This window comes from Hylobates moloch, unplaced genomic scaffold (assembly GCF_009828535.3).
Source record: "Hylobates moloch isolate HMO894 unplaced genomic scaffold, HMol_V3 SCAFFOLD_12, whole genome shotgun sequence".
NCBI classification, from domain to species: Eukaryota; Metazoa; Chordata; class Mammalia; order Primates; family Hylobatidae; genus Hylobates; species Hylobates moloch.
In genome coordinates, this window is record NW_026652287.1 from 85840660 (window position 1) to 85866275 (window position 25616).

Here is a 25616-nt window from a genome sequence, read left to right on the forward strand (position 1 = left end):
GTGTTAGAGACAGTTCGTGTGTCCATAAGCCAGGTTTGTGTGTCCATCAGCCAGCAGGATAGACCTGGACATTAAAAAGAATACTCAGAGGCCAGCTGTGGTACCTCATGCCTGTAATCTCAAAACTTTGGAAGGCTGTGGCAGGAGGAGAGCTTGAGCCCAGGACATTGAGACTACCCTGGGCAACATAGTGAGACCCCATCTTTACAAAATATAAGAAAACTAGCCTGGTGTGTTGGTACACATCTGTAGTCCCAGCTACTTGGGAGACTGAGGCAGGAGCATTGCTTGAGCCTGGGAGGTCAAGCCTACGTGCAGTGAGCTGTAATTGTGCAACTGCACTCCAGCCTAGGCAACAGAATAACACGCTGTCTCAAAACAAACAACAACAAAAAGAATACTCAGAAGCATATTACCTTAGTATTTGGGCCAATACTCTCTAGGCCTGTCCTAATGAAAGCTTAACAACAAGCATCAACAGCATCAAATGATTTTGTATAACTTAACTCCATACTAGTACAAAGTATAGCACTTTTTAAACATATAGGACAATGTCTAGAACTTAAGAACATAAAAATCACAATATCCAGGATCCAGCAAAAATTACCATTTAAACCAAGGACAGTATGGTCTATAACTAGGCTGAAACTAATCAGAGAGAAAAAAAATCAAGAAATAACTGAGATGATAGAATTAAAAGAAAAAGGATATTAAAAAGGCTATCATAAATATGTCCCATAGGCTAAAAGTAGAAGAACAATGATAATTTTAAGGACAGAAATGAAATATTTAAATAAAAACAAAAACAAAGTTTCTAGGGATGAAAAATATTTGTGCAAAATGCAAATACACTGGCTAGTAGATAAAGAACAGCAGGAGAAAAGATGAGCCACTGAAGATACAACAGTAGCAATAATACAAATTAAGCACAGAGAGAGGGACAAACATCCAGCCAAACTGCTGTCTAAATTCTGAGTCACAGGAAAAGTGAGATCATAAATGTTTTAAGGCATTAAATTTCAGAGTGTTTTCTTCGGCAACAATAGATAACTGATATAGCTATCGACAGGAAACTCATTTTAATGATAAAGACAAAAAATGAGTTAATAATAAAAGAAAAGAGAGATAAACATTAATCAAAGGAAAGCTGAACTGGATATATTAATATCAAACTAAGTAGACATTTAGTAATTGATGAAAGTATCAATTTTTTTGAAGGAAGCATAAATGTACACGCACTAAATAAGTGTTTCAAAATACCTGAAGCAAACTCACATAAGGGAAAGGAGAAAAAAGGGAATAAATAAAGAAGGAAGAAAGGAAAGAAGAGAATAAATAAATTCATTCATTTTCAATAAATGAATATTGAAGTCCTCTATTTAAATATTCATCCCTCAATAATTGACTGAACATGCAAATACAAAACCAGTAAATGTCAAAGATGTTTAAAACACTATCAAATAAATTAATCTACTTGGGATTAATGAAACACTCCACTCAACAATAGCAGTGTATAAATCTGTTTTCATGCTGCTGATAAAGATATACCCAAGACAGGGCAATTTACAAAAGAAAGAGGTTTAATGGACTTACAGTTCCACATGGCCGGGGAGGCCTCACAATCACGGTGGAAGGCAAGAAGGAGCAAGTCACATCTTACATGGATGGCAGCAGGCAAAGAGAGGGATTTTGTAGGGGAACTCCTCTTTATAAAACCATCAGATATTGTGAGACTTATTTACTATTGTGAGAACAGCACAAGAAAGAACTGCCTCTGTGATCCAATTACCTTCCCCTTGGTCCCTCCCTTGACATTTGGAAATTGTGGGAGTTACAATTCAAGATGAGATTTGGATGGGGAACCAGCCAAACCATATCATTCCACCTCCAAAATCTCATGTCCTCACATTCCAAAACAATCTCGCCTTCCCAACAGTCCCTCAAAGTCTAAACTCATTTCAGCGTTAACTCAAAAGTCCACAGTCCAAAGTCTTATCTGAGACAAGGCAAGTACCTTCAGCCTATGAGACTGTAAAATCAAAGCAAGCTAGTTCCTGCCTAGACACAATGGAGGTACAGGCATCGGGTAAATACAGCCATTCCAAATGAAAGAAATTGGCCAAAACAAAGGGGGTACAGGCCCCATGCAGGTCCAAAATCCAGCAAGGCAGTCAAATCTTAAGGCTCCTAAATTATCTCCTTTGACTCAAGGTCTCACCTCCAGGTCATGCTGATGCAAAAGGTTGGTTCCCATGGTCTTGGGCAGCTCTGCCCCAATGGCTTTGCAAGGTACAGCCTCCCTCCTGGCTGCCTTCATGGGTTGGTGTAAAGTGTCTGTGGCTTTTCCAGGTGCACAGTGCAAGCTGTCAGTGGATCTACCATTCTGGGGTCTGGAGGATGGTGGCCCTCTTCTCACAGCACCACTACATGGTGCCCCAGTAGGGACTCAGTGTGGGGGCTCTGACCCCACATTTCCCTTCTGCACTGCCCTAGCAGAGGTTCTCTATGAGGGACCCGCCCCTGCAGCAACCTTCTGCCTGGACATCCAGGCATTTCCACACATCCTCTGAAATCTATGCAGAGGTTCCCAAACGCCGATTCTTCACTTCTGTGCACTCTCAGGCTCAATACCACATGGAAGCTGCCAAGGCTTGGGGCTTGCACCCTCTGAAGCCATGGCCTGAGCTCTATATTGGTCCCTTTCAGGCACGGCTGGAGCAGCTGGGATTCAGGGCACCTAGTCCCTAGGCTGCACACAGCATTGGGAATCTGGGTCTCACCTATGAAACCATTTTTTTCCTCCTGGGCCTCCAGGCCTGTGATGGAAGGGGCTGCCATGAAGACCTCTGACTTGACCTGGAGACATTTTCCCTCTTGTCTTGGTGATTACATTTGGCTCCTCACTACTTATGCAAATTTCTGCAGCCAGCTTGAATTTCTCTCTAGAAAATGGTATTTTCTTTTCTATCGCATTGTCAAGCTGCAAATTTTCTGAACTTTTATGCTTTGCTTCCCTTATAAAACTGAATGCCTGTAACAGCACACAAGTCACCTCTTGAATGCCTTGCTGCTTAGAAATTTCTTCCACTAGATACACTAAATCATCTTTCTCAAGTTCAAAGTTCCATAAATCTCTAGGGCAGGGACAAAATGCTGCCAGTCTCTTTCCTAAAACATAACAAGAGTCACTTTTGCTCCAGTTCCCAACAAGTTCTTCTTCTCCATCTGAGACCATCTCAAAGTGGATTTCATTGTCCATATCCCTACCAGCATTTTGGGCAAAGCCATTCAACAAGTCTCTAGGAAGTTCCAAAAGTTTCCATGTTTTTTTATCTTCTTCTGAGCCCCCCAAACTGTTCCAATCCCTGCCTGTTACCCATTTCCAAAGTTGTTTCCACATTTTTGGGTATCTTTTCAGCAGCACTCCACTCTACTGGTACCAATTTACTGTATTAGTCCATTTTCACAGTGCTGATAAAGACATACCTGAGACTGGGCAATTTACAAAAGAAAGAGGTTTAATGGACTTACAGTTCCACATGGCTGGGGAGGCCTCACAACCATGGTGGAAGGCAAGGAAGAACAAGTCACATCTTACGTGGATGGCATCAGGCAAAGAGAGCTTGTGCAGAGGAACTCCTCTTTATAAAACCATCAGATCTCATGAGACTTATTCACTATCGTGAGAACAGCATGAGAAAGACCTGCCACCATAATTCCATTGCCTTTCACTGGCTGCCTCCCATGACACATGGCAATTGTGGGAGTTACAGTTCAAGATGAGATTTGGGTGGGGACACAGCCAAACCATATCAAGCAGAATACACATTCTTTTCAAATGCACATAGAACATTTTCTAAAACAGACCAGATTTGGGGATGACAAGTCTCCATACATTTAAGGAAATTGAAATTATATACAAATGTTCACAATGTATCTCCATTACTGGACATATATCCAAAGGAAGACAAATCAGTATGTTAGAGAAGTATCTGTACTCCTCTGTGTATCACAGTCCTATTCACAATAGCCAAGATAAGGAATCAACCAAAGTGCCATATGCAGATGAATAGATAAAGAAAATTTATGTGTGTGTGTATCTATATATACACACACACACACATATACACACACACACAATAGAATACTATTTAGCCATAAAATAGAATGAAATCTTGTCATTTGCAGCAACACAGATGAACCTAGAGTGCACTATGTTAAGTGAAGTAAGCCAGGCACAGGAAAACAAAGACTGCATAATCTAACTTATTTGTGAAATCTAAAAAAGTTGAACTCATAAAAGCAGAGAGTAGAATAGTGATTACCAGAGGTTGGGAGGGGAGATGGAAGCTGGGTTGGTAAGAGGTACAGTTACAATTAGACAGGAAGAATAAGTTCTTGCAGTCTATTACACATTAGGGTGACTACAGCTAATAACAAAGCAGTGTATATTTCAAGATATCCTGAAGAGAAGATTTGGAATGTTATCACCAAAAAAACTGTTTAAAGTGACAGATATGCTAATTACCTTAATGTGATCATTGTACAATGTATACACATGCATCAAAATATCACACTGTACCACATAAATATGTAAAATTGTGTCAATTATAAATACAAATAATTTTAAAAGAAATTAGAAACAAGGGCAAACTAACCCCAAAGTAAGCTACAAAAAGAGCAAATTAGGCAAAAAGTAAACAGAATAAAAATGACAAAAGTAAAAGTAAAAATCAATGAATAAGAAATAATAGAAACAAATGCTGGTCCTTCAAAAAGATCAATAAAACATAATTCTTCTAGCCATATTGATCAGGAAAAAGAAAAGACATTATTAATATCATGAATGAGACACATGTCATATCACTAAAGATTCTACAGGATAATGGTATATTTTGAAAAAATATGCTAATAAGTTTGACAAGTTAAACAAAATGGAGAAATTCCTTGCAACACAGAATAATTATTTATCTATTAATAAAATTGAATAAGCAGTTAAAACATCCCTCTCAAAACACTCCAGGTCCATATGGCTTCACTAGTGAATTCTACCAAATATTTTAAGGAAAAAGTATACCTACTCTACACAAGCTACTCCAGAAAATAGAAGGGAAGTAAATAATTTATATTGTCTAGATCTAATAAAGCATTTTTATTAAATTTTATTTGATAATATTTTAAGTAATTTCATGAATAGTAGGAGTAAAAATGGGTATTATTAGAAATAATGTTAAGCATCTAAACATAGCTAACCCAGATTTTCTTTCTAATTTTTCCAATTTTGAAAGTATATGTCTACCAAATCTACAATGCCTCATCAACTGCTCCCCAACCATCATGCCAGAACCTGCAAAATACCCTTCTTGTAAGCTGTGATTTCATATTTCTAGTATATTTCTAACAGGCTCATGCTTATCACTAGCTTGAATTCTTCTTGCGTTTGTACCATCAAGACACTATACCCTTGGGAATTTCAATGGCTCATAATTTTGTTGAAGAGAGGACAATTTCCTTATCCTGTCAAATCAGTTTACCCTGAATCCCCCATCCTCCATATCTGATCCCTGGATATCTGATCAAATTTCTCACCCACCACTATCTCCCAGGTAATATATGATCACCCTGCCCTGCCATCAGTAAGAATCCTTTTAAGTCAGTTTAGCAAAAAATTATCTACCTTCTTAATGATTTTCAATCCACTAACTTGCATTCTTCTCCTTGGCTATAAATGCCAACTTGTCTTTGTTGTATTCAGCATTGAGAACAATCTCTTTCTCCTACTTCAATATCCCATGGCAGTAGACCCTTGAAATCCCTTGAATAAAGTCTAAATTGCCATCTTTAACAAGTGTTATAATTTTTTCTTCAACAGTTTTTGCCGCTGTGACTTGTATAGGATCAAATTCATTATTGGATTCCCAATCTTCTGACCCAGAATCCCAAGCACCTACCTTTGAAGCTTTTGTCTTCACTTCTTGTTGATTGATGGATGAGCCATTGGTGATTTCGACTCCTGAGCCAGTACTCCAAATGATAGTCTGTTGAAGCACAGCAAAGGCTGAGAGAGTCTGAGTACACTATACAGAGGCTGAGTTAGTCCTGTTTCTTTTTGTAAGAAGCTGGTATAGTCACATGCTTCTTTGTTAGGAAGGTACTGGCTGAATTTTAAGTCTTACTTCCTGTTTCTGTCTTTGAGTGGGAATTTACTTCTTGAATCCCTGAGCTGAAATATTTTCCTTGGTTCTTTGTGAGGCAACTCTGTTCTATTTGATCCTATTTCTCCCATGGTAACTTTTTAGTCAACGGAAACCCCCTTCTTAATTCTTACTGATCGTATACTCCACTTCCTTTCTTGTGGTCATGGTTTTGTTAAGGATAATTTGAGACTTCAGGATCTCTTTGGGAGACTGAAGATTTTCCGAAGTGACTCCTCTGAGATCTCTTCCTGCCCATTGTTTCTGCTCCTCCTTGATCCTTTTACTACCTTCAATCTTCCCTTCAGCTTTCTTGAATCTTTTGATATGTGCCTCTTCAGACCTCTTTCCTCTGTCTACCTGTCCTCCCAGACGTTTTTCCTTCCTGCTTCAGCCCTTCAGTCACCTGAACTTTAGGCTTCCTATTTCCATCATAACTTTCAAGGGACTCTAGGACCCCAAAAGCAATGGTCTGAGGTTGAAAAAGGGAAAAAAAACAACGCTGATTGAAAAATAGATTGGATTTTATCGAGATGAGGCTTTGGAGACATCCAGACAGGTGCTTGATGTTCTTTCAGTTTCTTGCCTAAAATGTAGTCACAGCCTTTACAACATTGCATATATGGGCAAAAGAAAATCTTAAATGTGTCTTTTCCACAAATATTGGCTAAAAGCTTTAGCCCTCATACTGAGGAGGTAAACTTAACTTGTTCCATACGTCAGAAACACAATGGATAAAACTATAAAGTAGAGGAAATAAGAGAGTATTACTGTGTTGTCTAACTCCTGGCTAAAGATTTAGAATAAAACCTTTAAGATCTCTTATAATATAGGTATACATTACATTTATATATATAGATATATATGCAATATATATTCATATATTTGATACATATATGTATAGAACATACATATATCCCATTCTATGTATATACAGAATATACATATATCCATTCTATATATATAGAATATATATTACATATATGTGTATGTAATATACATGATAATACATATCATAATATATATGAGATTTCTCTACCTATGGATGGTATATCAAATTACTTAGTACTTTCTTTTTGTTTTTTAGAGACAGATTCTCACGCTGTCACTCAGGCTGGAGTGCAGTGGTGCAATCACAGCTCACTGCAGCCTTGGATTCCTGCGTTCAAGGGATACTTTTGCCTCAGCGTCCCAAGTAGCTGGGACTACAGGCATCTGCAATCATGCCCAGCTGACTTTCAATTTTTGTTTAGAGATGGGGTCTCACCATGTTGCCCAGGCTGGTTTAGAACTCTTGGGCTCAAGCAATCCTCCTACTTTTGTCTCCCAAAGTGTCAGGATTACAGGTGTGAGCCACCACACTTGGCCTAAAATTTCTTAAATTCTATTCCAATTTTCAGTGATAAATGTGTGCTTATACAAGGTAAATACTTCTAAAACTCTCAGAAACTAATTCAAATGCTTTTCAAATTCACATGAAATGGACTTATATTTGGCAATTAATACTAGCTTCATATTGTTTGTTTTGTAAAAACAGCTACATTTTCTGGTATATCAGCATTCAGTATAATATGAATACACACTTTTATTCTACTTGGGCTTACTAGTTGAATCAGGTAATATGTCTTCTAGATGCTTAGGATTAAAAAAATTATCAGTTCGACCTTAGAATAAGTGTACAAGTAAAGATGCAGTAAAGAAGAGTTGTTTGATGCCCGTTACTTCATATTTCTCAAAACAGCCATAAAACCAAAAACCTGCATGTTTAACTTCTTTGGTTTTTGCTTTTGTAATGCTTGCCTAACATGATGATGTTAACTGTAAAAACAGTTAACAGGGAAGTAAGTTGAGATTATGGCTAGCTTTGCCTGATGTTACAATATCGTTGCTGAAAACAGTTTCCAACTTATTTTTTGTTAACTTGAAGTTTTAATGTTTTTCTAAGCTGTATTAAGTAATAAATATTCATTAAATATCTCGGTCATTGTGAAGTTTTGTGAAGTTGTGAAGTTTTGTGAAGAAGAAGAACAGGAGGAGGAGGAGGGGGAGAAGGAGAAGGAGAAGGAGAAGGAGAAGAAGAAGAAGAAGAAGAAGAAGAAGAAGAAGAAGAAGAAGAAGAAGAAGAAGAAGAAGAAGAAGAGAAGAAGAAGAAGAAGAAGAAGAAGAAGAAGAAGAAGAAGAAGAAGAGTAGTAGTAGGAGGAAGAGAAGAAGAAGAAGAAGAAACAGAAGAAGAAGAAGAGGAAGAAGAAGAAGAAGAAGAAGAAGAAGAAGAAGAAGAAGAAGAAGAAGAAGAAGAAGAAGAAGACGACTAGTAGGAGGAGGAGGAGAAGAAGAAGAAACAGAAGAAGAAGAAGAGGAAGACGAAGAGGAAGAAGAAGAAGAAGAAGAAGAAGAAGAAGAAGAAGAAGAAGAAGAAGAAGAAGAAGAAGAAGAAGAAGAAGAAGAAGAAGAAGAAGAAGAAGAAGAAGAAGAAGAAGAAGAAGAAGGAGAAAGCCCAATGCTTTAATAACGCAAAACTAGTTTTTTTTTTTTTCTGTGGAAAATGCCAGTTTTCTTGGATTACAATAAAAGGCCTTTGTTTGTTTTACCTTTTAAGTAGTCTTCCTAGGAAGCCAAGATTTTGTGTCTTACGAAGATAGTTTTCTGTGTTTATGTTAAACTTTACCATTGGCCTTGATTATTTAAGAGAACTGAGAGCTTGCAATTTAAAAGCACTAAAGTATTTCACATGTTTTACAGTGTTGCCTTTTCAAAACAAATCTTAAGTGAAATCTTGTTCTTGAACTGATCTTGAAATTTCTCAAAGGGACCTGAAAAATTTCAAAAAATTTGTTCTTTCACCTTGTAAAGAGAAATACTAAAAATAATTTGGTTTATTTAATTGATACATTGCATTGCATGAAAAGACACTTTCAAATAAAAAAAGATACTTTAACTTTCCCTAGATTATATTTTTGTATGGGCAAACATTATTAGATATTTTAGAAATTACATAAATTTCCTAGAAATTTGTCAATATCCCTACTGTCCACAATATATCTTGGTATAATGTCATCAGTGGTAGCTCTAATTATTATTGTATGCCTCAAAAATAGCCAAATTATCTTGTCATTTGCATCATTTTTATATTGAACTCTCATATGTTAATTTCCATTTTAAATTTTTTGTCATTCACACATATTCTGATTATTCTCTGAAAATATTTGCAATCAGCTACAAGCCATAATGCTTAATGATGGTGTTGATTAATTTAGAGACCATAGTACTGAATTAAGGATTTTCAGAACTAGAGTAGAGAAGCCAATGGGTTCATGAAATTTCTAACCCAAGAGCAAGGAGAACAAGAATTATTTGTTCTGATGGACAATAATGAAGTGAAGAAGAGTGATTATGGTTTTGTTTGAAAGTTTGTTGGTTGTTAAATGTTCTGTTTTCTGGATATAAGCACTCCTTTCCTTTGTCTCTTATTTATGGAGCCACAGAACCAGCCCAATCTGGTTCAACTTTGAATAATAAAATGGTGAGTTATTTTTCAGTTGCCATGGGTTCTGGGTTGCAACTTACGTAAACTGCTTATGCTCAGATGAACCACATGTGTAACAGTAGGCAGAAACTAAATTCTAGGACCAAGAAACAGGGACTGAATTAAGAAGGGGACATCTCATGACATAATTCAATCAGATCAAGTCCTGGCATCACCCCATGGCACAATCCAGTCAGATCATGCCTCATGGCATCATCTCATTGTAAGATCCAATCAGATCACACCTCGTTACCCTCTGCCTATAAAACCTGCCCCAGTGCCCAGCCTGAAGAGACAGATTTGATCACTGCCTTATGTCTCCTTGCCAATTAACTCACGATAAAACCTTTATTTTCTCAAAGACTTGTGCCACATTGGAAAGAGAAGCCATTGCTTACTCAGTAACATTTACACTTGTAAAAATCAGTAGATTATACTTTTGTAAATATAATATTTTCTCCCTGATCCTTCCAGAATTTGTAAACTATTGAGTATTCTTATTTTCCTGGCAATATAGTTATTTACATGAATTTAATAAGACTCTGTTCTGGTAACAGAACACAATTGGAAACACTGGTTATATTTATAAGGGTTTGACTGCAATGTCATATTTGAGAATGATGTGCATAGAATCTGAGTTATGGAACTGAGGTTAACTTTATAGAACCAATTTTTACAAAGCTATCTTGAAAAAGCTGGCCCAATAATAATTGGCTTCTAGGGTTCTTAGCCTTACAGATGAGTAAGGAAGATCGTTTCCTAGCAGGCCCAGGGAAGATGGGTTATCTTGGGAACCTCAAGAAGAGAGGAATTCATTCAAATCTATAAGTACCAGAAGTGAAGTCTGATGGCTAGTTCTTGGCTTGACTTCTTAGCTTCAAAGGGATTTTGAAATTATAACCTGAGATTCCTTATGAAAAGTTCCAGCAAAGAAAAATCAAAAAGACCTATGTGGTCAATTATCATTCTTCCTTTCCTTATGTAAATAATCAGGTCAAATCTAATGAGACCAGATTTATTTTGTCTTTTAAAAGAGAATAACCTCATTTTGGTTATCTTTGATAAAAAATGAGCGTGACTAGAGAGATATACTTTATGTTTCAGTGGAAAACTATAGTGCACTCTTGTGAGTTCTCGATTATTCTAGCTTTTTTCCAGTATCCGTCTACAGCTTCCAATTTTCTCTCACCCTCCTGACTTGGAGTCAATGAGACATAAAACTGCCTTTCTTCAAAACTCTGCAAGCTGAAGCTCGACTATGTGATATAAACTTCATGGAAATCACTGTAACAGATTACGTATGGACTGCCTTTGTGCTTGTTGCTGTGTGGGCCACTCAGAATGTTCATGGAAACACTTCATGCTGTCACTGAAAACATTCAACCTGCAAACCCAGAAACTTTGTCAGTTTGCCGCTGCCATCCCTACTTCACTATCTAAAGATTCTTCAAGCTCAAATCAAGATGACTTCTTGAATGGCAGCCCTGTGGAATCAGAAACTGGGTTTCTAAGCATTAATTTTTTTGTTAATTTTCATAGAAATTCCCCTCATTAAATTCCTGACTGCTAACGCATCCAGCAAATATATTATACTACCATATCCCAACAGATGTTTCAGCTGGTCCTCAATGAGCAAAAGATAACTCAAAAAGAAATGGACATGTTTTGTTCAATGGAAAAAAGAATATTTCTTTTCTTGAACAAGAGGAGGGACTGACAAAGAATCTCTCCTTGACCAAACTTTAACCAGTCTCCTCTGAACTGAACTAGGCTCCATGTTGGGCATATCCTCCAAGAGCCTGGTTTTAGCACTTACCCTGAAGAGTCAGCTTAGCCAAAATCCCCTGCTCTCCACATTTCATCCCTCTCAATATCTGATCAAATTTTTCATCCACCACCATCCCTCAAGTAATGACTGATAAATCTATCTTGCCTTAAGCAAGAAACTTACCGGGTCGTTTTTGCAAATAATTACTCCACCCTCTTAGTGATTTTTCCATCCACTGACTCACATCCTGCTCCTTGGCTATAACCTTCTACTTTTCCTTTTATATTCAGAGTTTAGCCCAATCTCTCTCCCCTACTACAAAACCCATTGCATTAGTCCCCATGAAGTTCCTTGAATAAAGTCTGCTTTATCTGTAATAAGGGTCATGATGAATCATTTTCTTTCTTTAACAGCATCTAAGAATCTGATTCATTTAATAATTGTGAATCATATAATTCCTCTAATAATTATTACTAATATAAAGAGTATCTTCCTCTGTTTATATTTTTCTCTTTATCATTATCATAGGAAAATTAAAAATTCTGCATTTTCAACTGTGTTCAATGAATGGTTAAACATACAGATAAAAGGATAATGTCTTTAGAATTTTACTTATGTACTTGAAAGACTGCAATACTTTGGGCAGCACAATACCAATAGTGAAGAATAATATCCTACAATGGTGTTTTATTTCAATACCACATCTTCTACCTAGATGAGTCCATCATTCTTCCATTTTCTAATTATTTCAATCTATGCTTTAGCACAGTCAGAATAATTTATGTGTGATGAAATACTCTCTATTAACATGAAATAGTAAGATATTTCAGGATATAAAAAATATAAGATCACCATGATCTGGTAGTATATCATAAGATTTACCAAAAGGTCTAATGGGCTCATATGTTAATTATAATTTAAAATGAACGTGCCATTTAAATAAGAATAAGTATTCTCTTTTTTTTGTCTGGTAGAATTCCAATAAAGTATAAATATCATCATACGTCAAACTTTAAAACAAAAATGTGTTTAAACAAACAGAAAAAACAATAAAAACAAAAAACTAATTGGTTTCAACAGACTCTGATGATTTATCAAAGGTGAACAGTATTTTTTGATGAGCAGCCATTTTTAATGTTGATGATAAAGTCAAGTTCATTAATTTTTTATGGTATTGCTTTTGTGTATTCTAACAAACCATTGCCTAATTAGTATCATGGAAATATTCTCATATGCTTTTTTCTCATATGCTTATTTTCTCATATGCTTTCCTCTAGAGGTTTTGTAGTTTTAGTTTTTAGGGTAGGTGTAACAACCATCTTAAATTAAGTGTATGGTGTGAAGAAGAGGATGAAGTCCCTTTTCTATCCTATTTATTCAGTTGTACTGGGTGCCTTTGTTGAAAATCAATTGGATATATATGTGTGGTTATATGTTTGAAATCTCTATTAGGTATATGTCTCTATTTATTTTTCTTTATGTCAATATCATACTATCTGGATTACTATCTGAAATATGATGATGTGAGTTGTTTGCATTACTATGGAACTTTTATCATCAAATGTCAATTTTGACAAAAACAATCTAGAATTTTTATTAAAAATTTGTTGTATTTAAATTATTATACAATCAACTTACCAATTTCTACCTAAAAACTACTTAGAATTTGAGAATTTGCTGGATGTACAAATAAATTATTTGAATCTAAAAATACCTTTTTCTCAACATGGTATTTATTTACATTTATTCAGGTCATCTTTAATTTGTCTGAGGAATGGTTTTATTTTTCAGTGATGCTGACATCTTTCATGCCTGTAAAATTTATTCCTAATAATTTTATCTTTTTTCTATTATAACAAGTGCTTTTTGTAAACATGTTTGCTGCTACTACATAGAAATTCAATTTATTTTTGTATATTGATGCCTTGGATCCTGTGACCTTGTTAAATTTAACCATCGTGATATTGACAAGCAATAAACAGTTTTAATACTTCTTTTCCAATCGCTAAGACTTTAACATTTTGTTGCTGTTATTGCTGCCTTATTTCAATGGCAATAAGTAAATGGGCTTCCAGTAACATGTTAAATAGAAGTTATTAAAACAAACTTCTGTGCTTTGTTATGATGTTAGGAAGAAAGCATTAAGTATTTCAGTATAAAGTATGAAGATAGTTGTAGTTTTCTTACAGATGCACCTTATCACACTGAGGACATTTGCTTCTATTCTTGGATTGATAAGTTTTGACATTGAGAATAAGTGTGGAATTTCGTCAAATATTTTTTCTCCATCTGTTGAATTGAGGGAGCTTTTTTCTCCTTTATTGTGCTATATGATGGATTATACTTGCTGATTTCGTAATTTAAACCAAAAAGAAGTACACATTAAGTAATTATATAATTATTTTTATATACTGTTGATTTGCCAAGATTTTCTTTCTGCATTTATGTTCTTCAGAAATATTGATATGTAATTTTGTTTTTTATTTTCCAATATCTTTGTCAGCTTTTGCTATTGGAGTGCCAATCTCAGAGAAACCTTAAGTCTAGGGCTGATTTTGCCTTACAGCTAAGGCAATACCCTTCTGAGTACTCTATCTAATGACCCGCATATTACAAACTTTTTCATTTCAGTTAACAGAAATAAGAATTACTCTTCTTTTCTGTGTGCATTCCAGAAGACATTGCAACTGTTCCTTTCCAGTGATTCTTTAGTAGCCTTGAATAGTTTCTTCACACACATGATGTAATAAATGCTCAGACATAAAATAATCCCTTTCTCTCTCTCCCTCCCTGCAGTTGTGTTTTCCATGCAGCTTTCTCCTCTCTAGTATCTGCTTATGAATTATAGCCACTGCAGAATCCAAATATCTTAGTTATGTCTCTTCAACTAAGAGAGATCAGTTGTCTCTTTGAGTTCACTCTCCTTGTATTGCAACCCAGAACCTCTAGCCAGTAAGCTACGAAAATAACCTCATAACCTCATTCCCACCCCCACCCCAATCAGGAATCATTGCCTTGTTCTGCCTATTTTATAATGTCTAAATTTTGTTTTACTTTTATTAATTCTGCTTTTCTTTTAGTTCTTTAAGGATAGAGGTAAATCTGACCCCTATTTCTCCATCATGGTAAGAAGCATATTTCTGGTTATAAGATTCTTTGCCTACACGTTCTTTCCTTTATTTTCTTGAATAACCTTGCTCTATTATTGTCTTGCTTTCTATCTTACTGCTGAAAAATCTAATCCTACCTGCTTTTCTTTCCATTATAAATGCCTTGACAAATGTAAATGAGTTGGTTGTGTAGCTTCGAGGCTTGCTGAATATTTTATCTTTAAAGTGGAATCATATATGTCTTGGGGTTATCAATTCTTGGTCAAGTACTCAAGAATTACCGAAGAAATTCAGAAAAATCACTTGATCACTTGATATTTAATTGCATATATAATTTTAAACAGACACAGGAAACATGGTGTAAGAATAATGCATAACTGTTACATATTCTGATAATGTCAAAAAATACCCAACTAAAAATACAAGAAGATAGAATGGGGGAAGTAGTCTAAGCTTGTATATCTACACCATATAGATAATAGGTGTAAGTCACAGACTATTATTTAAAGCAAAACAGACATCAGAAGCAAAGTTAGAAAACAGGACTAATGAAATAAAGATGATTGTAAAAGGTAACTACTTAAACAAAACAGCAAGAGTTCCTAAATACCAAAATGAATATAAGAAAAATATCTGCAAAACTACTAGTGCTATGGTTTGAATGTTTGTCTCTTTTAAAACCCACATTGAGGACAGACGCGGTGGCTCATGCCTATAATCCCAGCACTTTGGGAGGCCGAGGCGGGCAGATCATGAGGTCAAGAGTTCAAGACCAGCCTGGACAACATGGTGAAACCCCATCTCTACTAATTAGCCAGGCATGGTGGTGCACGCCCATAATCTCAGTTACTCAGGAGGCTGAGACAGGAGAATCGCTTGAAACCAGGAGGCGGAGGTTGCAGTGAGCTGAGGTTGTGCCATTGCAGTCCAGCCTGAGCGACAGAACAAGACTCTGTCTCTAACAAACAAACAAACAAACAAACAAAACCCATGTTGAAAGATAATCCCCAGTGTAACAGTATTAAGAGGTAAGGCCTTTAAGAAGTGATTGGATCATGAGGCTTCTGCCCTTGTGAATGGATTAATCCATTTGTGGATTAAGGGGCTAATGGATTAGTGGGTTATCACAGGAGGGGTTAGTTATCACAAGAGTGGGTCTGTTACAAAAGTTAGCTTGACTCTCTTGTGTCCCTTTAGTCTTGTGATGCCTTTTGCCATGCTGTGATGTAGCATGAGGCCCTCACCAGAAGCCAACCAGATGCTGCTACCGGATATTGGATTTCCCAGACTTCAGAACTGTAGAAATACATTTCTGAATGTATAAATTACCCAGTCTCCGTGTATTCTGAGATAGCAACAGAAAACACACCAACACAATCACAAAGGGAAATATAATACAATGAGCAACTTTCTAAATCAGAAACACAGAAGATGCAAAAAAAAAAAAAGAAGTCTAAATTCCTAATAATAGGGGCCTTTAATTTTCACAGCCCAATATAGGTCAAGAGGCCAAAAATTGCCAAATATCACAGCAGTAAATTGCATGAGTCAAGAACTTTTACAGACATAAGTGCAGGTTTATGAATTCACAAACACGGTGAAGGAAATTAATATTCTTATCTCAGAATTTCATAGTTTCAATAGTTTAAACATTAGCAAAGACAGAGAATATAAAAAATCCAAAATTATCTTTTAGAATTTTAATTTTGTGTGAGTTTTGGTGAACAAAGCATATATGATAAGTAGAGATTAAAAAAGAATATTTTCTGCCTGACCATAAACCAGTATAATTCAGAACATTACAACAGAGGAGAGAACCACATTACATGAGAGAGATGTTGTTGGCTTTTAATAGTATAGTAGAAAATGCGATAAGAGAATTGAAGCAAGTTAATTCCTAGGAAGTAGGATAGGGCTAATAGGTAGCCATTCAAACTTATATTTTAAATCCATAGACGCTGTAAAAACATTAGTAACTTAGGGTCCCAGTGTAAAAAAAAGTATGTTAATATAATTTGCGAATAATACTGATTACTAGGAATAAACACTATATTGAACATGGCAGACACAAACTCACCATCCTTTACCAGCTCCAAGTGTTAAAGTAAAATTTTGGTCTCAAATTTGCAACCAGTTTATACCCTGATAATATAAACTTCCATGTTACATGCTACTGCCTGAAAATATCAATCACGCAAATGAAGATGAGTTACTTGAGCAGTAGATCTTGGTTCCATGTTCAAATAACATTTTATCTGCTAGAATTTCTTCTTTGTTTTGGAATAATATTACAAAGGACAAGTATGTTTTTCTTTTAAGGTCATGAGTTGATTGTTACAGATTAGGTTCATTTGAAAAGTGGTAACTCATATTATCATGATTTGAGTGAACTATTTCTCAGGATGATGCATCATCTTTATATACCCTTAATGTCATAGACATTTGCTTGCTAACGGCATATCCCACAATACTTTTTATTTCTTTTATACCCAATAGGAAATCCTGAGCGTATTTCTTTACTAATTATGTTGTGTTTTCAAAAACAGCTTCATCACAAGTTTCTGATCCAAGGCTATTGATTACAGAACACAGTTATGGAAGCAAGGCTATAACAATATCCTTACTTCTCTCTACCAAATATATGCAGCATTTGCATGTCTGGTTCAATGAGACTTAAGCAGTTTTTGTTTGGGAACAGAATCATATGCTTTTTTAAAGACCTGGGTGAGGCCGGGCGCAGTGGCTGTAGCCTGTAATCCTAGCAATTTGGGAGGCTGAGGCAGGTGGATTACCTGAGGTCAGGAGCTCGAGACCAGCCTGGCCAACATGGCAAAACCTCATCTCTACTAAAAATACAAAAAAGAAAAAAGAATTAGCCCGGAGTGGTGATGGGCGCCTGTAATCCTAGCTACTTGGGAGGCTGAGGCAGGAGAATTGCTTGAACCCGGGAAGCAGAAGTTTCTGTGGGCTGAGATCACGCCATTGCACTGCAGCCTAGGCAACAAGAGAGAAACTCCGTCTCAAACAACAACAACGACAACAACAACAACAACAAAAACATGGGTGGTGGGCTTGGTGCAGTGGCTCGTGCTGATAATCCCAGCACTTTGAGAGGCTGAGTTGGGAGGATTGCTTCAGGACAGGTGTTTGCGACCAGCTTGGGCAATGTAGTGAGGCATCATCTCCACAAAAATTTTTTTAAAAAAATTAGGCATGGTAGCACATGCCTGTGGCCCTAGCTACTTGGAAGACTGAAAGACTGAGGTGGGAGGATTGCTTGAACCCAGGCATTCAAGGCTGCAGAGAACTATTATCACACTACTGCACAGCCTGGGCAACAGAGAAGTAAGACCTTGTCTCTTCTTCAACAGAGAAGTAAGACCTTGTCTCTTCAGAAACGGATGAATGATGAGTGTTCATTTACATGAAAGTAATACCTCAAAATATAAACACTGAAATTATTTTGAAGTGATACTGTACCAAGTAATTTTTTTTTGAGACGGAGTCTTGCTCTTCGCCCAGGCTGGAGTGCAGTGGTGCGATCTCGGCTCACTGCAAGCCCCACCTCCCGGGTTCACGACATTCTCCTGCCTCCTGAGTAGCTGGGACTACAGGCGCCCGCCACCACGCCCAGCTAATTTCTTGTACCAAGTAATTTTTTAAATAGAAATAAATCCTTTCACTCAATACTTCCCCTCATAAAAGATTATTACATATGAATATATGGATAAACATACTAACATACAAAATACATATTATACATGCATTTACACTTAATTTATACATAATGTGGCATATATTCCTATACAGATAAATAAACAATCATACATATATAAATAGAGCTATATTCACTTATAAATCTGTGAACGTGTACTATTCTTTCACACCATTTAATACTGGACCTACCTGAATTTTACCTACTGTTTACAAACCACCAACAAAAAGAATATACGGCTTTTCTAGTGTCAGTCAGGTCCACAGAATCTTAGTTAAAAAAAAAAAAAAAAGACTTTCTTAGTAAACTCTTTTCTCTCCTACTCCCACAAATATTATCATTTTCCATCATTCTATCCAAACTTTTCTTTTCTTTGTTGCAACATTTTTGGTATTACATGACTTCTCCTACAATCATATTTAGAGCTTCAGCTAGGACTCCTTCCTGAATCCCAGTCTCAGTTTTTGAATAATGGCTATTCTCTTTACCTATTTTTCTGCTGACCAGTAAAACACAATGCATCTAAAACTGTAATTTTCCTTTGCTGCCTGCTTCTCCTTCCTGATTCTTATTTTTGGTAGGCTCAGTTTTCTCAGGGCTAAGTTTATAGCTTCTGTTCTCTCATAATTAGAGACATGCCAAGCCCTCTGTTCCTCAATATCTCACCTGCCACGATGTTTCCTATTGAGTTCTCATTGCCATAATCAAAGTTCCGGTTAATACTTCCTTTAATTTTGGCAACAGCATTACATTACTGATGGTTTTCCCTACCTGTTCATCACAATTTTGAAGCATCAACCCCTAAACCGGAAGTGGGAAACTAGTTTTGGACGTTCCATCCCTAAACCAGAAGTGGGATGATCCGTTCTTGAGGAGAGATCTTGATGCATTTCCAGCCTAGGAGCTTTAAGCAGATGCCTGCTTGACGATGTTATTGGGGGAAAGGTAACAATCCTGCCTTGCTGTGCTGCGATGTGAATCAAGAAGGCTGCCTGCAAATGATCTCAGTTAACCCAGTAAGAAACCGTCATGGCAACACCGTGTGTTAGCGTGAACCTCAGCCAGCCCTGTTCGGAGCTCGAGGGGGAGGTCCTTTCAGGCCAGGCTTTCCCCTGACCTCATAATTTATGCTGTGAAAATTGTACAGAAGTCGGTCTGTTTTCGCCCTGCTCTTGGCAAGAATTGGGGGAAGAAACCTAATGCCCCCTTGAAAGTATGTATTTATTTTTCAGGGCCTGGAATTTGCTGAGTTTTTATTTGTACTCTGCATTTTATGAAAAAAATGACAATGAGGAGCGCCAAGGAGTACTTGGGGAAGTGGAGGGCTTGAACAATTTATTATTATTATTATTTTTTATTTTGAGACAGGATCTCTTGCCAGGTTGGAGGGCTCAAATGATCCTCCCACTTCAGCCTCCTGAGTAGCTGGGACTACTGGCATGCGCCACCATGCCCGGCTAATTTTTCTTTATGTTTCATTTTCTTTTTTTGGGGGGGGTGGGGAGGCGGGGTTTTGCCATGTTGTCCAGGCTGGTCTTGAGCTTCTGAGCTCCAGTGATCAGCCTCAGCTTCCTGAAGTGCTGGGAGTACAGGTGTGAGCCACCACACCCGGCCTCTGTGTCCTACTTCTGTTTTTTCACTTCTGAGGTGAAATAAACAAAGTTTGTTCTGTTTCGTAATAGAGTAGTTACATTAAATAATAATAATAAGGTTGGTGCAAAAGTAATTGCGGTTTTTCCGCAATTACTTTTGCACCAACGCGCGCGCGTGTGTGTGTGTGTGTTTTCTTCTAGGAAATAAAAAAAAAGGAACTGGGGCCCAGTGTGCTGGAAACTGGAGTGCTTCTAGCACTGTCTCCCTTTGCTGCCTCCCGACAAGCTGTTTGTGCTGTGGTCATGCCAATCAGCTGAGCTTTGAAGAGGAACTGGAGGACCAGCTGTGATGCACTGTGAGCGAGCGTCTCCCATCTTAACTGTATGGAAGGCAGAGGTCTGGCATCCTTTGTGTCAGGACACTGAAGTTTATACAGATTAAGTATAACATTTGCCCAAATCCACCTGGCTGGAAGAAGCACACTGCACAGTTGCCACCACAGTAAGTCTGGGATTGCTTGAGACAGAAGCTTTAGCAATTGCTGCAATAACTGGAGGAAGAAATAGAAATCCTTAGCAGCTTCATGTAGAGAGTTTCAAGATGGTGACTCAGGGGATCTGAGCTGTCAACTCCAATGGTCCCCTCTGATTTTTAATGACCTTAAAGTGCTTTCATTTAGTGCCTTGCTTGTATATAATCTCACATATTTTGTAAATGCAAAGCAAGCAATCACATTCAAGGGCTATTGACCAATTACTTGTATTTCTTTGACGGTCTGCACAATTGAACATCCCTGTGTTTTGGACACATGAAGCTGGTAGGTGAGTGGTAGTAAGTATACAATTCCAAATACATGGGCTACATTCCTTTCTCATGCACAGCACCTAAACTACTATTATTTCACATTGAACGTCAGTGGAATTATTCATAATCTTCTAGGTGGCTCAAATAGAATAGGCAAGGACTGAGATTTGCTTGTAAGATGAACAGGAAAAAAAGAAATCAAGCATAACTTAAAAGTAATTACCCGTTTTGGTAATGGCGCCCCAAATCTTTGATGAATTGCCATCACGTATCAACTGAATGCACTCAACTGTGACAACCCTTTTTCTAGAAGGAAACACTAATGCAGTTTATTAGGACACTACTCTAAAAGACAAATGCGATGTTCCTGTGCCATCAAGTTTTGTCACAGGGTTGAAATGACCTATCCCAGTGAAATTTAAGAGCCAGAAGATTTTCAAATGTCTATATGGAACCAGAGGAAGATAGAACGACCTTGTCAGGACTTGGACTTGTTTGGCAGAAGTCCTGGTTGAAGCCAGACCCAAGCTGTGGAAACTAATATTTTGTGCAGACAGGATAGTTCCAAGGAAGATGTGCATTTTCCTGATGCCAACATTATCATCCCTGTGCCTGAATGTGTCTCCTGGGAAAATGCAGCAGATATCTAGGAGAGTTCTGTTGGACTAACCTTTGCAATTCAGAATTGAATGGTAGCAGTCCTGTATTCAAGGTAATGCCACTTAACACAGAAGTAAAAACCAATCTGTATGTTAGTTCTAGATTCTCCACCTCTGATTAGAAAAAATTAGGGATTAAACTACTTAGAAGCACATAAAGCTGAGAAGGATGTTATTGGTGCAACACAGTGTATATTCTTTCTCAAAGGCCTATGTGTAAATTTTTTTTGGTATGCAGACAGGTTTTTCTGCACAATTTCTTTCCACCTTACGTGTGCTACATTTCTGTGCATTAGCTTAACAACAGTAATGTTCTCCACATTTGTCTCTCATTTTAATATCCATCTCTTTGCTCTCTTATCAATTCTCATTTTAAAAATTAATTTTTAAGTCACCAAAATGTTACCGTATTACTGAAGATGCCTCTGAAGCCTAATTTCAGTCAAAAGTTGTTGTTCACTTTTTTGAACTCATACCATTTTGTCTGTACATCTCTTAGTTTCCTTAATACTTTCTACTTCTTAAGATTGTTATCTGTATGTCTTATTTCCCCTTGGATTCTGATATTCTTAAATTTGAAAATATTTAAGAAAAACCTATTATATCACTTGAGTACTTAGGGGAGTGTTTAAAAAGACTACAACTATCACTCTGGTTTGAGTGTGTGTGTGTTTGTATGAGTGTGTGTGTGTGTGTGTGTTTACATTGCAGGAATCTTGAACTTGGAGCTATAAGACAAACTACCAGCCATGAGGATTTGTATTTATTATCTACAGCACAGCACTCTTGAAAACTTGCTCAAGAGTTTCCCTGATATGACCCAGATCTGTAATCTTATTTTGGGGCTATTTAAATGAAAAAACGCAAATGAGCATATCAAATTTAACTTTGTCTACTAAGAAGGTACCATACATTTCTCTTTATTTGTTTATAACTTACTTAAGTGATAAGTGAGGATAATGCCACTTGTTAGTTTAATTACATAATAAATATAAATATGTTTTAACTGCTATAAATAAAAATCTCTTAAGATATTAAAATATCTAACAGAAAAAATATTGACACTATGTACAGTTAGAAGATGAGCAGCAAAACTGAGTACTGGGGAACCTCAGACATGTAATCTAATCTGTGTAATATCAAAATTCAGATATGGTGCAAAGTTTGAGAAGCCATACAATTTAGGGACAGATATTTTTGGAATCTGTTGGGCCATCTACTTATCTTCACTGCCTCATATGTATATATATATGTAGAGAAATAACATTTTTAACTATTCTATTTGTCATTGGAACACAATGAATCTCTATTATTTACCTCTAATCATTGCTCACGAAGGCAGATAAAGTATTAGTTGTACAAATGTTATTACATTTCCTCTTTGGAAGATAGTGTGTGGGAACTTGTTAGTTTTCATCAACTCAAGAAAAATGCTCATTTATTAAGGAATTGATGCTGATATGAAATGACAAGTGAATTGTTACACTGTAGAGTGTAACGATTTGCTTAGAATGCATATGACTGTACATGTAATCACAAATTCCTCAGTTTTCTGGAGTGTTACTTGGACTATCTGCAACAAACCACCAAACATTAGTGATGTCAGTTCTTTTCCTTCAGCTCTTCAGGGTTGCACTTCCTCAGTGCAAACTATTCTGTGGCCCTAGGTAAAGGTGGGAAAGTAAAAAAACAAAATTCTACCCATCTAAATGAAAGTGGCAACGTTGATCTACCCCAAGGCACTAAACTGTAACATTTTATTTAATCATTTATATTAAAATCAACAGAATACAACAGTAAATTACATTCCCCAAATCATAAGGGCTTATATTCAACACAACTTCACATCAGGGAAAACATGAAAGAAGTGTTGCAGTCAGCTCTTCATCTGTCTGACATGTGCCACTGTGTGTATCTGAATTGCTTTTCTTGCTTTTGTAAATGCTTGTCCAATTTGTTTTTCTACTTTGCTTTGTGGAAGGCTGCATATGCCCTCAGGGCAGTATTCAGTACTTTCTGATGAACAGAAAGAACGTTGCTGACATAGCAAAATCTTCAGAAAGCCAGAAAAATGAAAAGTTTTTCCGAAACATAATTATAATTACATGGTGTACAAAAGTCTCAGATATTGATAAGAACACATCTAATTGTTTCGCTATTTCATATTTTTTTACAGTCCCAGGTTGTATGTTCATTTATAGTATAGGTGGTAATGAAATAGAAAATATATTATATATATAAGGAGAGAGAGAGAGAGAGAGAGAGAGACTAAAGTATCCCACAATGATGCCCAGCAAGATATACATTAAGTTTCACTTTAAGCTTCAACATAAATAGAAAATGTGTGGCATTGACAGGATTGAGATTTCCTGCCACTGATTGCAGAAATAATAAAACTTGAGGATTGAGAAGAGACACTAAACTCTTCCAATATTAAAGCTAATTGAGACAAGTTATGAAGTTATGTTGTAACTTATTTACCAACTTCTCTTTTACAATATCATTCTCTTAAATATTTCTTTTTTTTTTTTTCTGTGAGCTGAAAAAGGGCCTGGTTAGAATAGAATCAGTAGTAGCAAACATTAAACTAACTATGTCAGCAAGAGTACAGGAATTAACTTGATCTGAGAAAAGTTATAACTGTGAACACTGTTTTGATTTGTCGTGGGGAAGAGAAGAGCGACAATGATGATGAAAATAACTTAAGTCTTTCAAAGGGCTATAAAATATACCTTGTTAAATCCTCCCTAAAACTCATGAGGCAGGTAAGAATATATTCATGATTATTCTTACACTATAAATACAAACTGAACTAAGATAGTTTTAGTGGTGTGCCCCAGTATAATAGATAGCAAGTATGCTACCATACCTATGTATGATAAACGGCAATTCAGTTTAAACACAGACCTTTGTAAATAAATCTCTGATGTTTTATGCATCCTAGTCTACACAGACTTTATCAGAGAGATAACAATTAGGTGTTTTGAAGTCAAGTTAAAAATTGGTTTAGCAGGCAGGGCGTGGTGGCTCACGCCTGTAATCCCAGCACTTTGGGGGGCCGAGGCGGGCGGATCACCAGGTCACAGACATGGGGAAACCCCTCTACTAAAAATAAAAAAAAATTAGCCAGGCACGGGTGCCTGTAGTCCAGGCTACTCGGGAGTCTGAGGCAGGAAAAAAAAAAAAAAAAAAATGGTTAAGCAATTAATATTGAAGAACACTAGCAATGATGTTTCCACCTTAATGTTAAGACATAATACATAAGATGATTATTTTTCCTTAAAGTATGGTATAAGCATTTATGTACAATCACTAGTATAGTATAAAACGCAATAATATATTGTCTCAATAATATTGCCACACATTTTTACTGTACATTTTCATACAGTAATAGATCAGGTAAACTAACTTGAATTCAGTAGTACCAAATAACAAATTTGGGTAGATTTAATGCATACATTAATATATTTTTATATTGAAGTAATATGCTCGTATTATGAATTATTTTTCTGTTTAAGTGTTGTTTTTCCTAAGCTTGTTATTAAATTCTAAACATAATAAGAATTTCATTATTGATAAATCATTACCATTCATTTATTATTTCACTCAAACATTTATTGAGTTTATACTAGGTACCAGATACCTGTGCTATGCACAATGACTGCAATTTAATATGTAGCTTAACTAGAACAGAAAAATACTACAGAGGAAATGCAGTAAAAACACATGTTGTGGTTAGAAATGCTTTTAATACTTTCCCGATAGCTGTTATGAAGAGTTTTTAAAAAACATTTTAAGTGGTTACTCAGTCTGTATTGCTCAAGACATTAAGTATCACCTTAGTTCTATGTGCACTTACTGAAGCCCTACTATGCACATGACATTATGCTAGAAAGCAAAGATTAATTTAAAGTCCATGTTCTGTCTGGGCCTGGTGGCTCACTGTCTGTAATTTCAGTGCTTTGGGAGGCTGAGGTGGGAGGATCACTTGAGGCCAGGAAGTTGACACCAACCTGGGCAACATAGTGAGAACTTGTCTTTATGAAAAACAATAAAAAATAATTGCTGGGCATGGTGGTGCACAGCTGTAGTTCCAGATACTCGAGAGGCTAAGACAGAGGATCACTCAAGCCCAAGAGTTCGAGGTTGAGCCATGATTGTGCTATGCACTTCAGCCTGAGTGACAGAGTGAGACCCTGTCTCTAAAATAAAATAAGTCCCTGTTCTTGCACTAGACATTAGTGCAAGA

At 36.5% G+C, this 25616-nt stretch overlaps 1 protein-coding gene across 9 annotated transcripts in view; it reads right to left on the bottom strand.

The window, feature by feature from the left end:
• The window catches only part of MGAT4C (MGAT4 family member C), a 257557-nt gene that overhangs the window by 16019 nt on the left and 215922 nt on the right, over positions 1-25616 (bottom strand). For 2 of the 9 annotated variants that reach the window (XM_058424886.1, XM_058424879.1), the window contains one exon: positions 5952-6038. The exons of the other annotated variants lie outside the window; for them this stretch is intronic. In XM_058424886.1, the coding sequence (XP_058280869.1) occupies positions 5952-6038 (87 nt within the window). The remainder of the gene's footprint in view (positions 1-5951; positions 6039-25616) is intronic. 9 annotated transcript variants of the gene reach the window in all.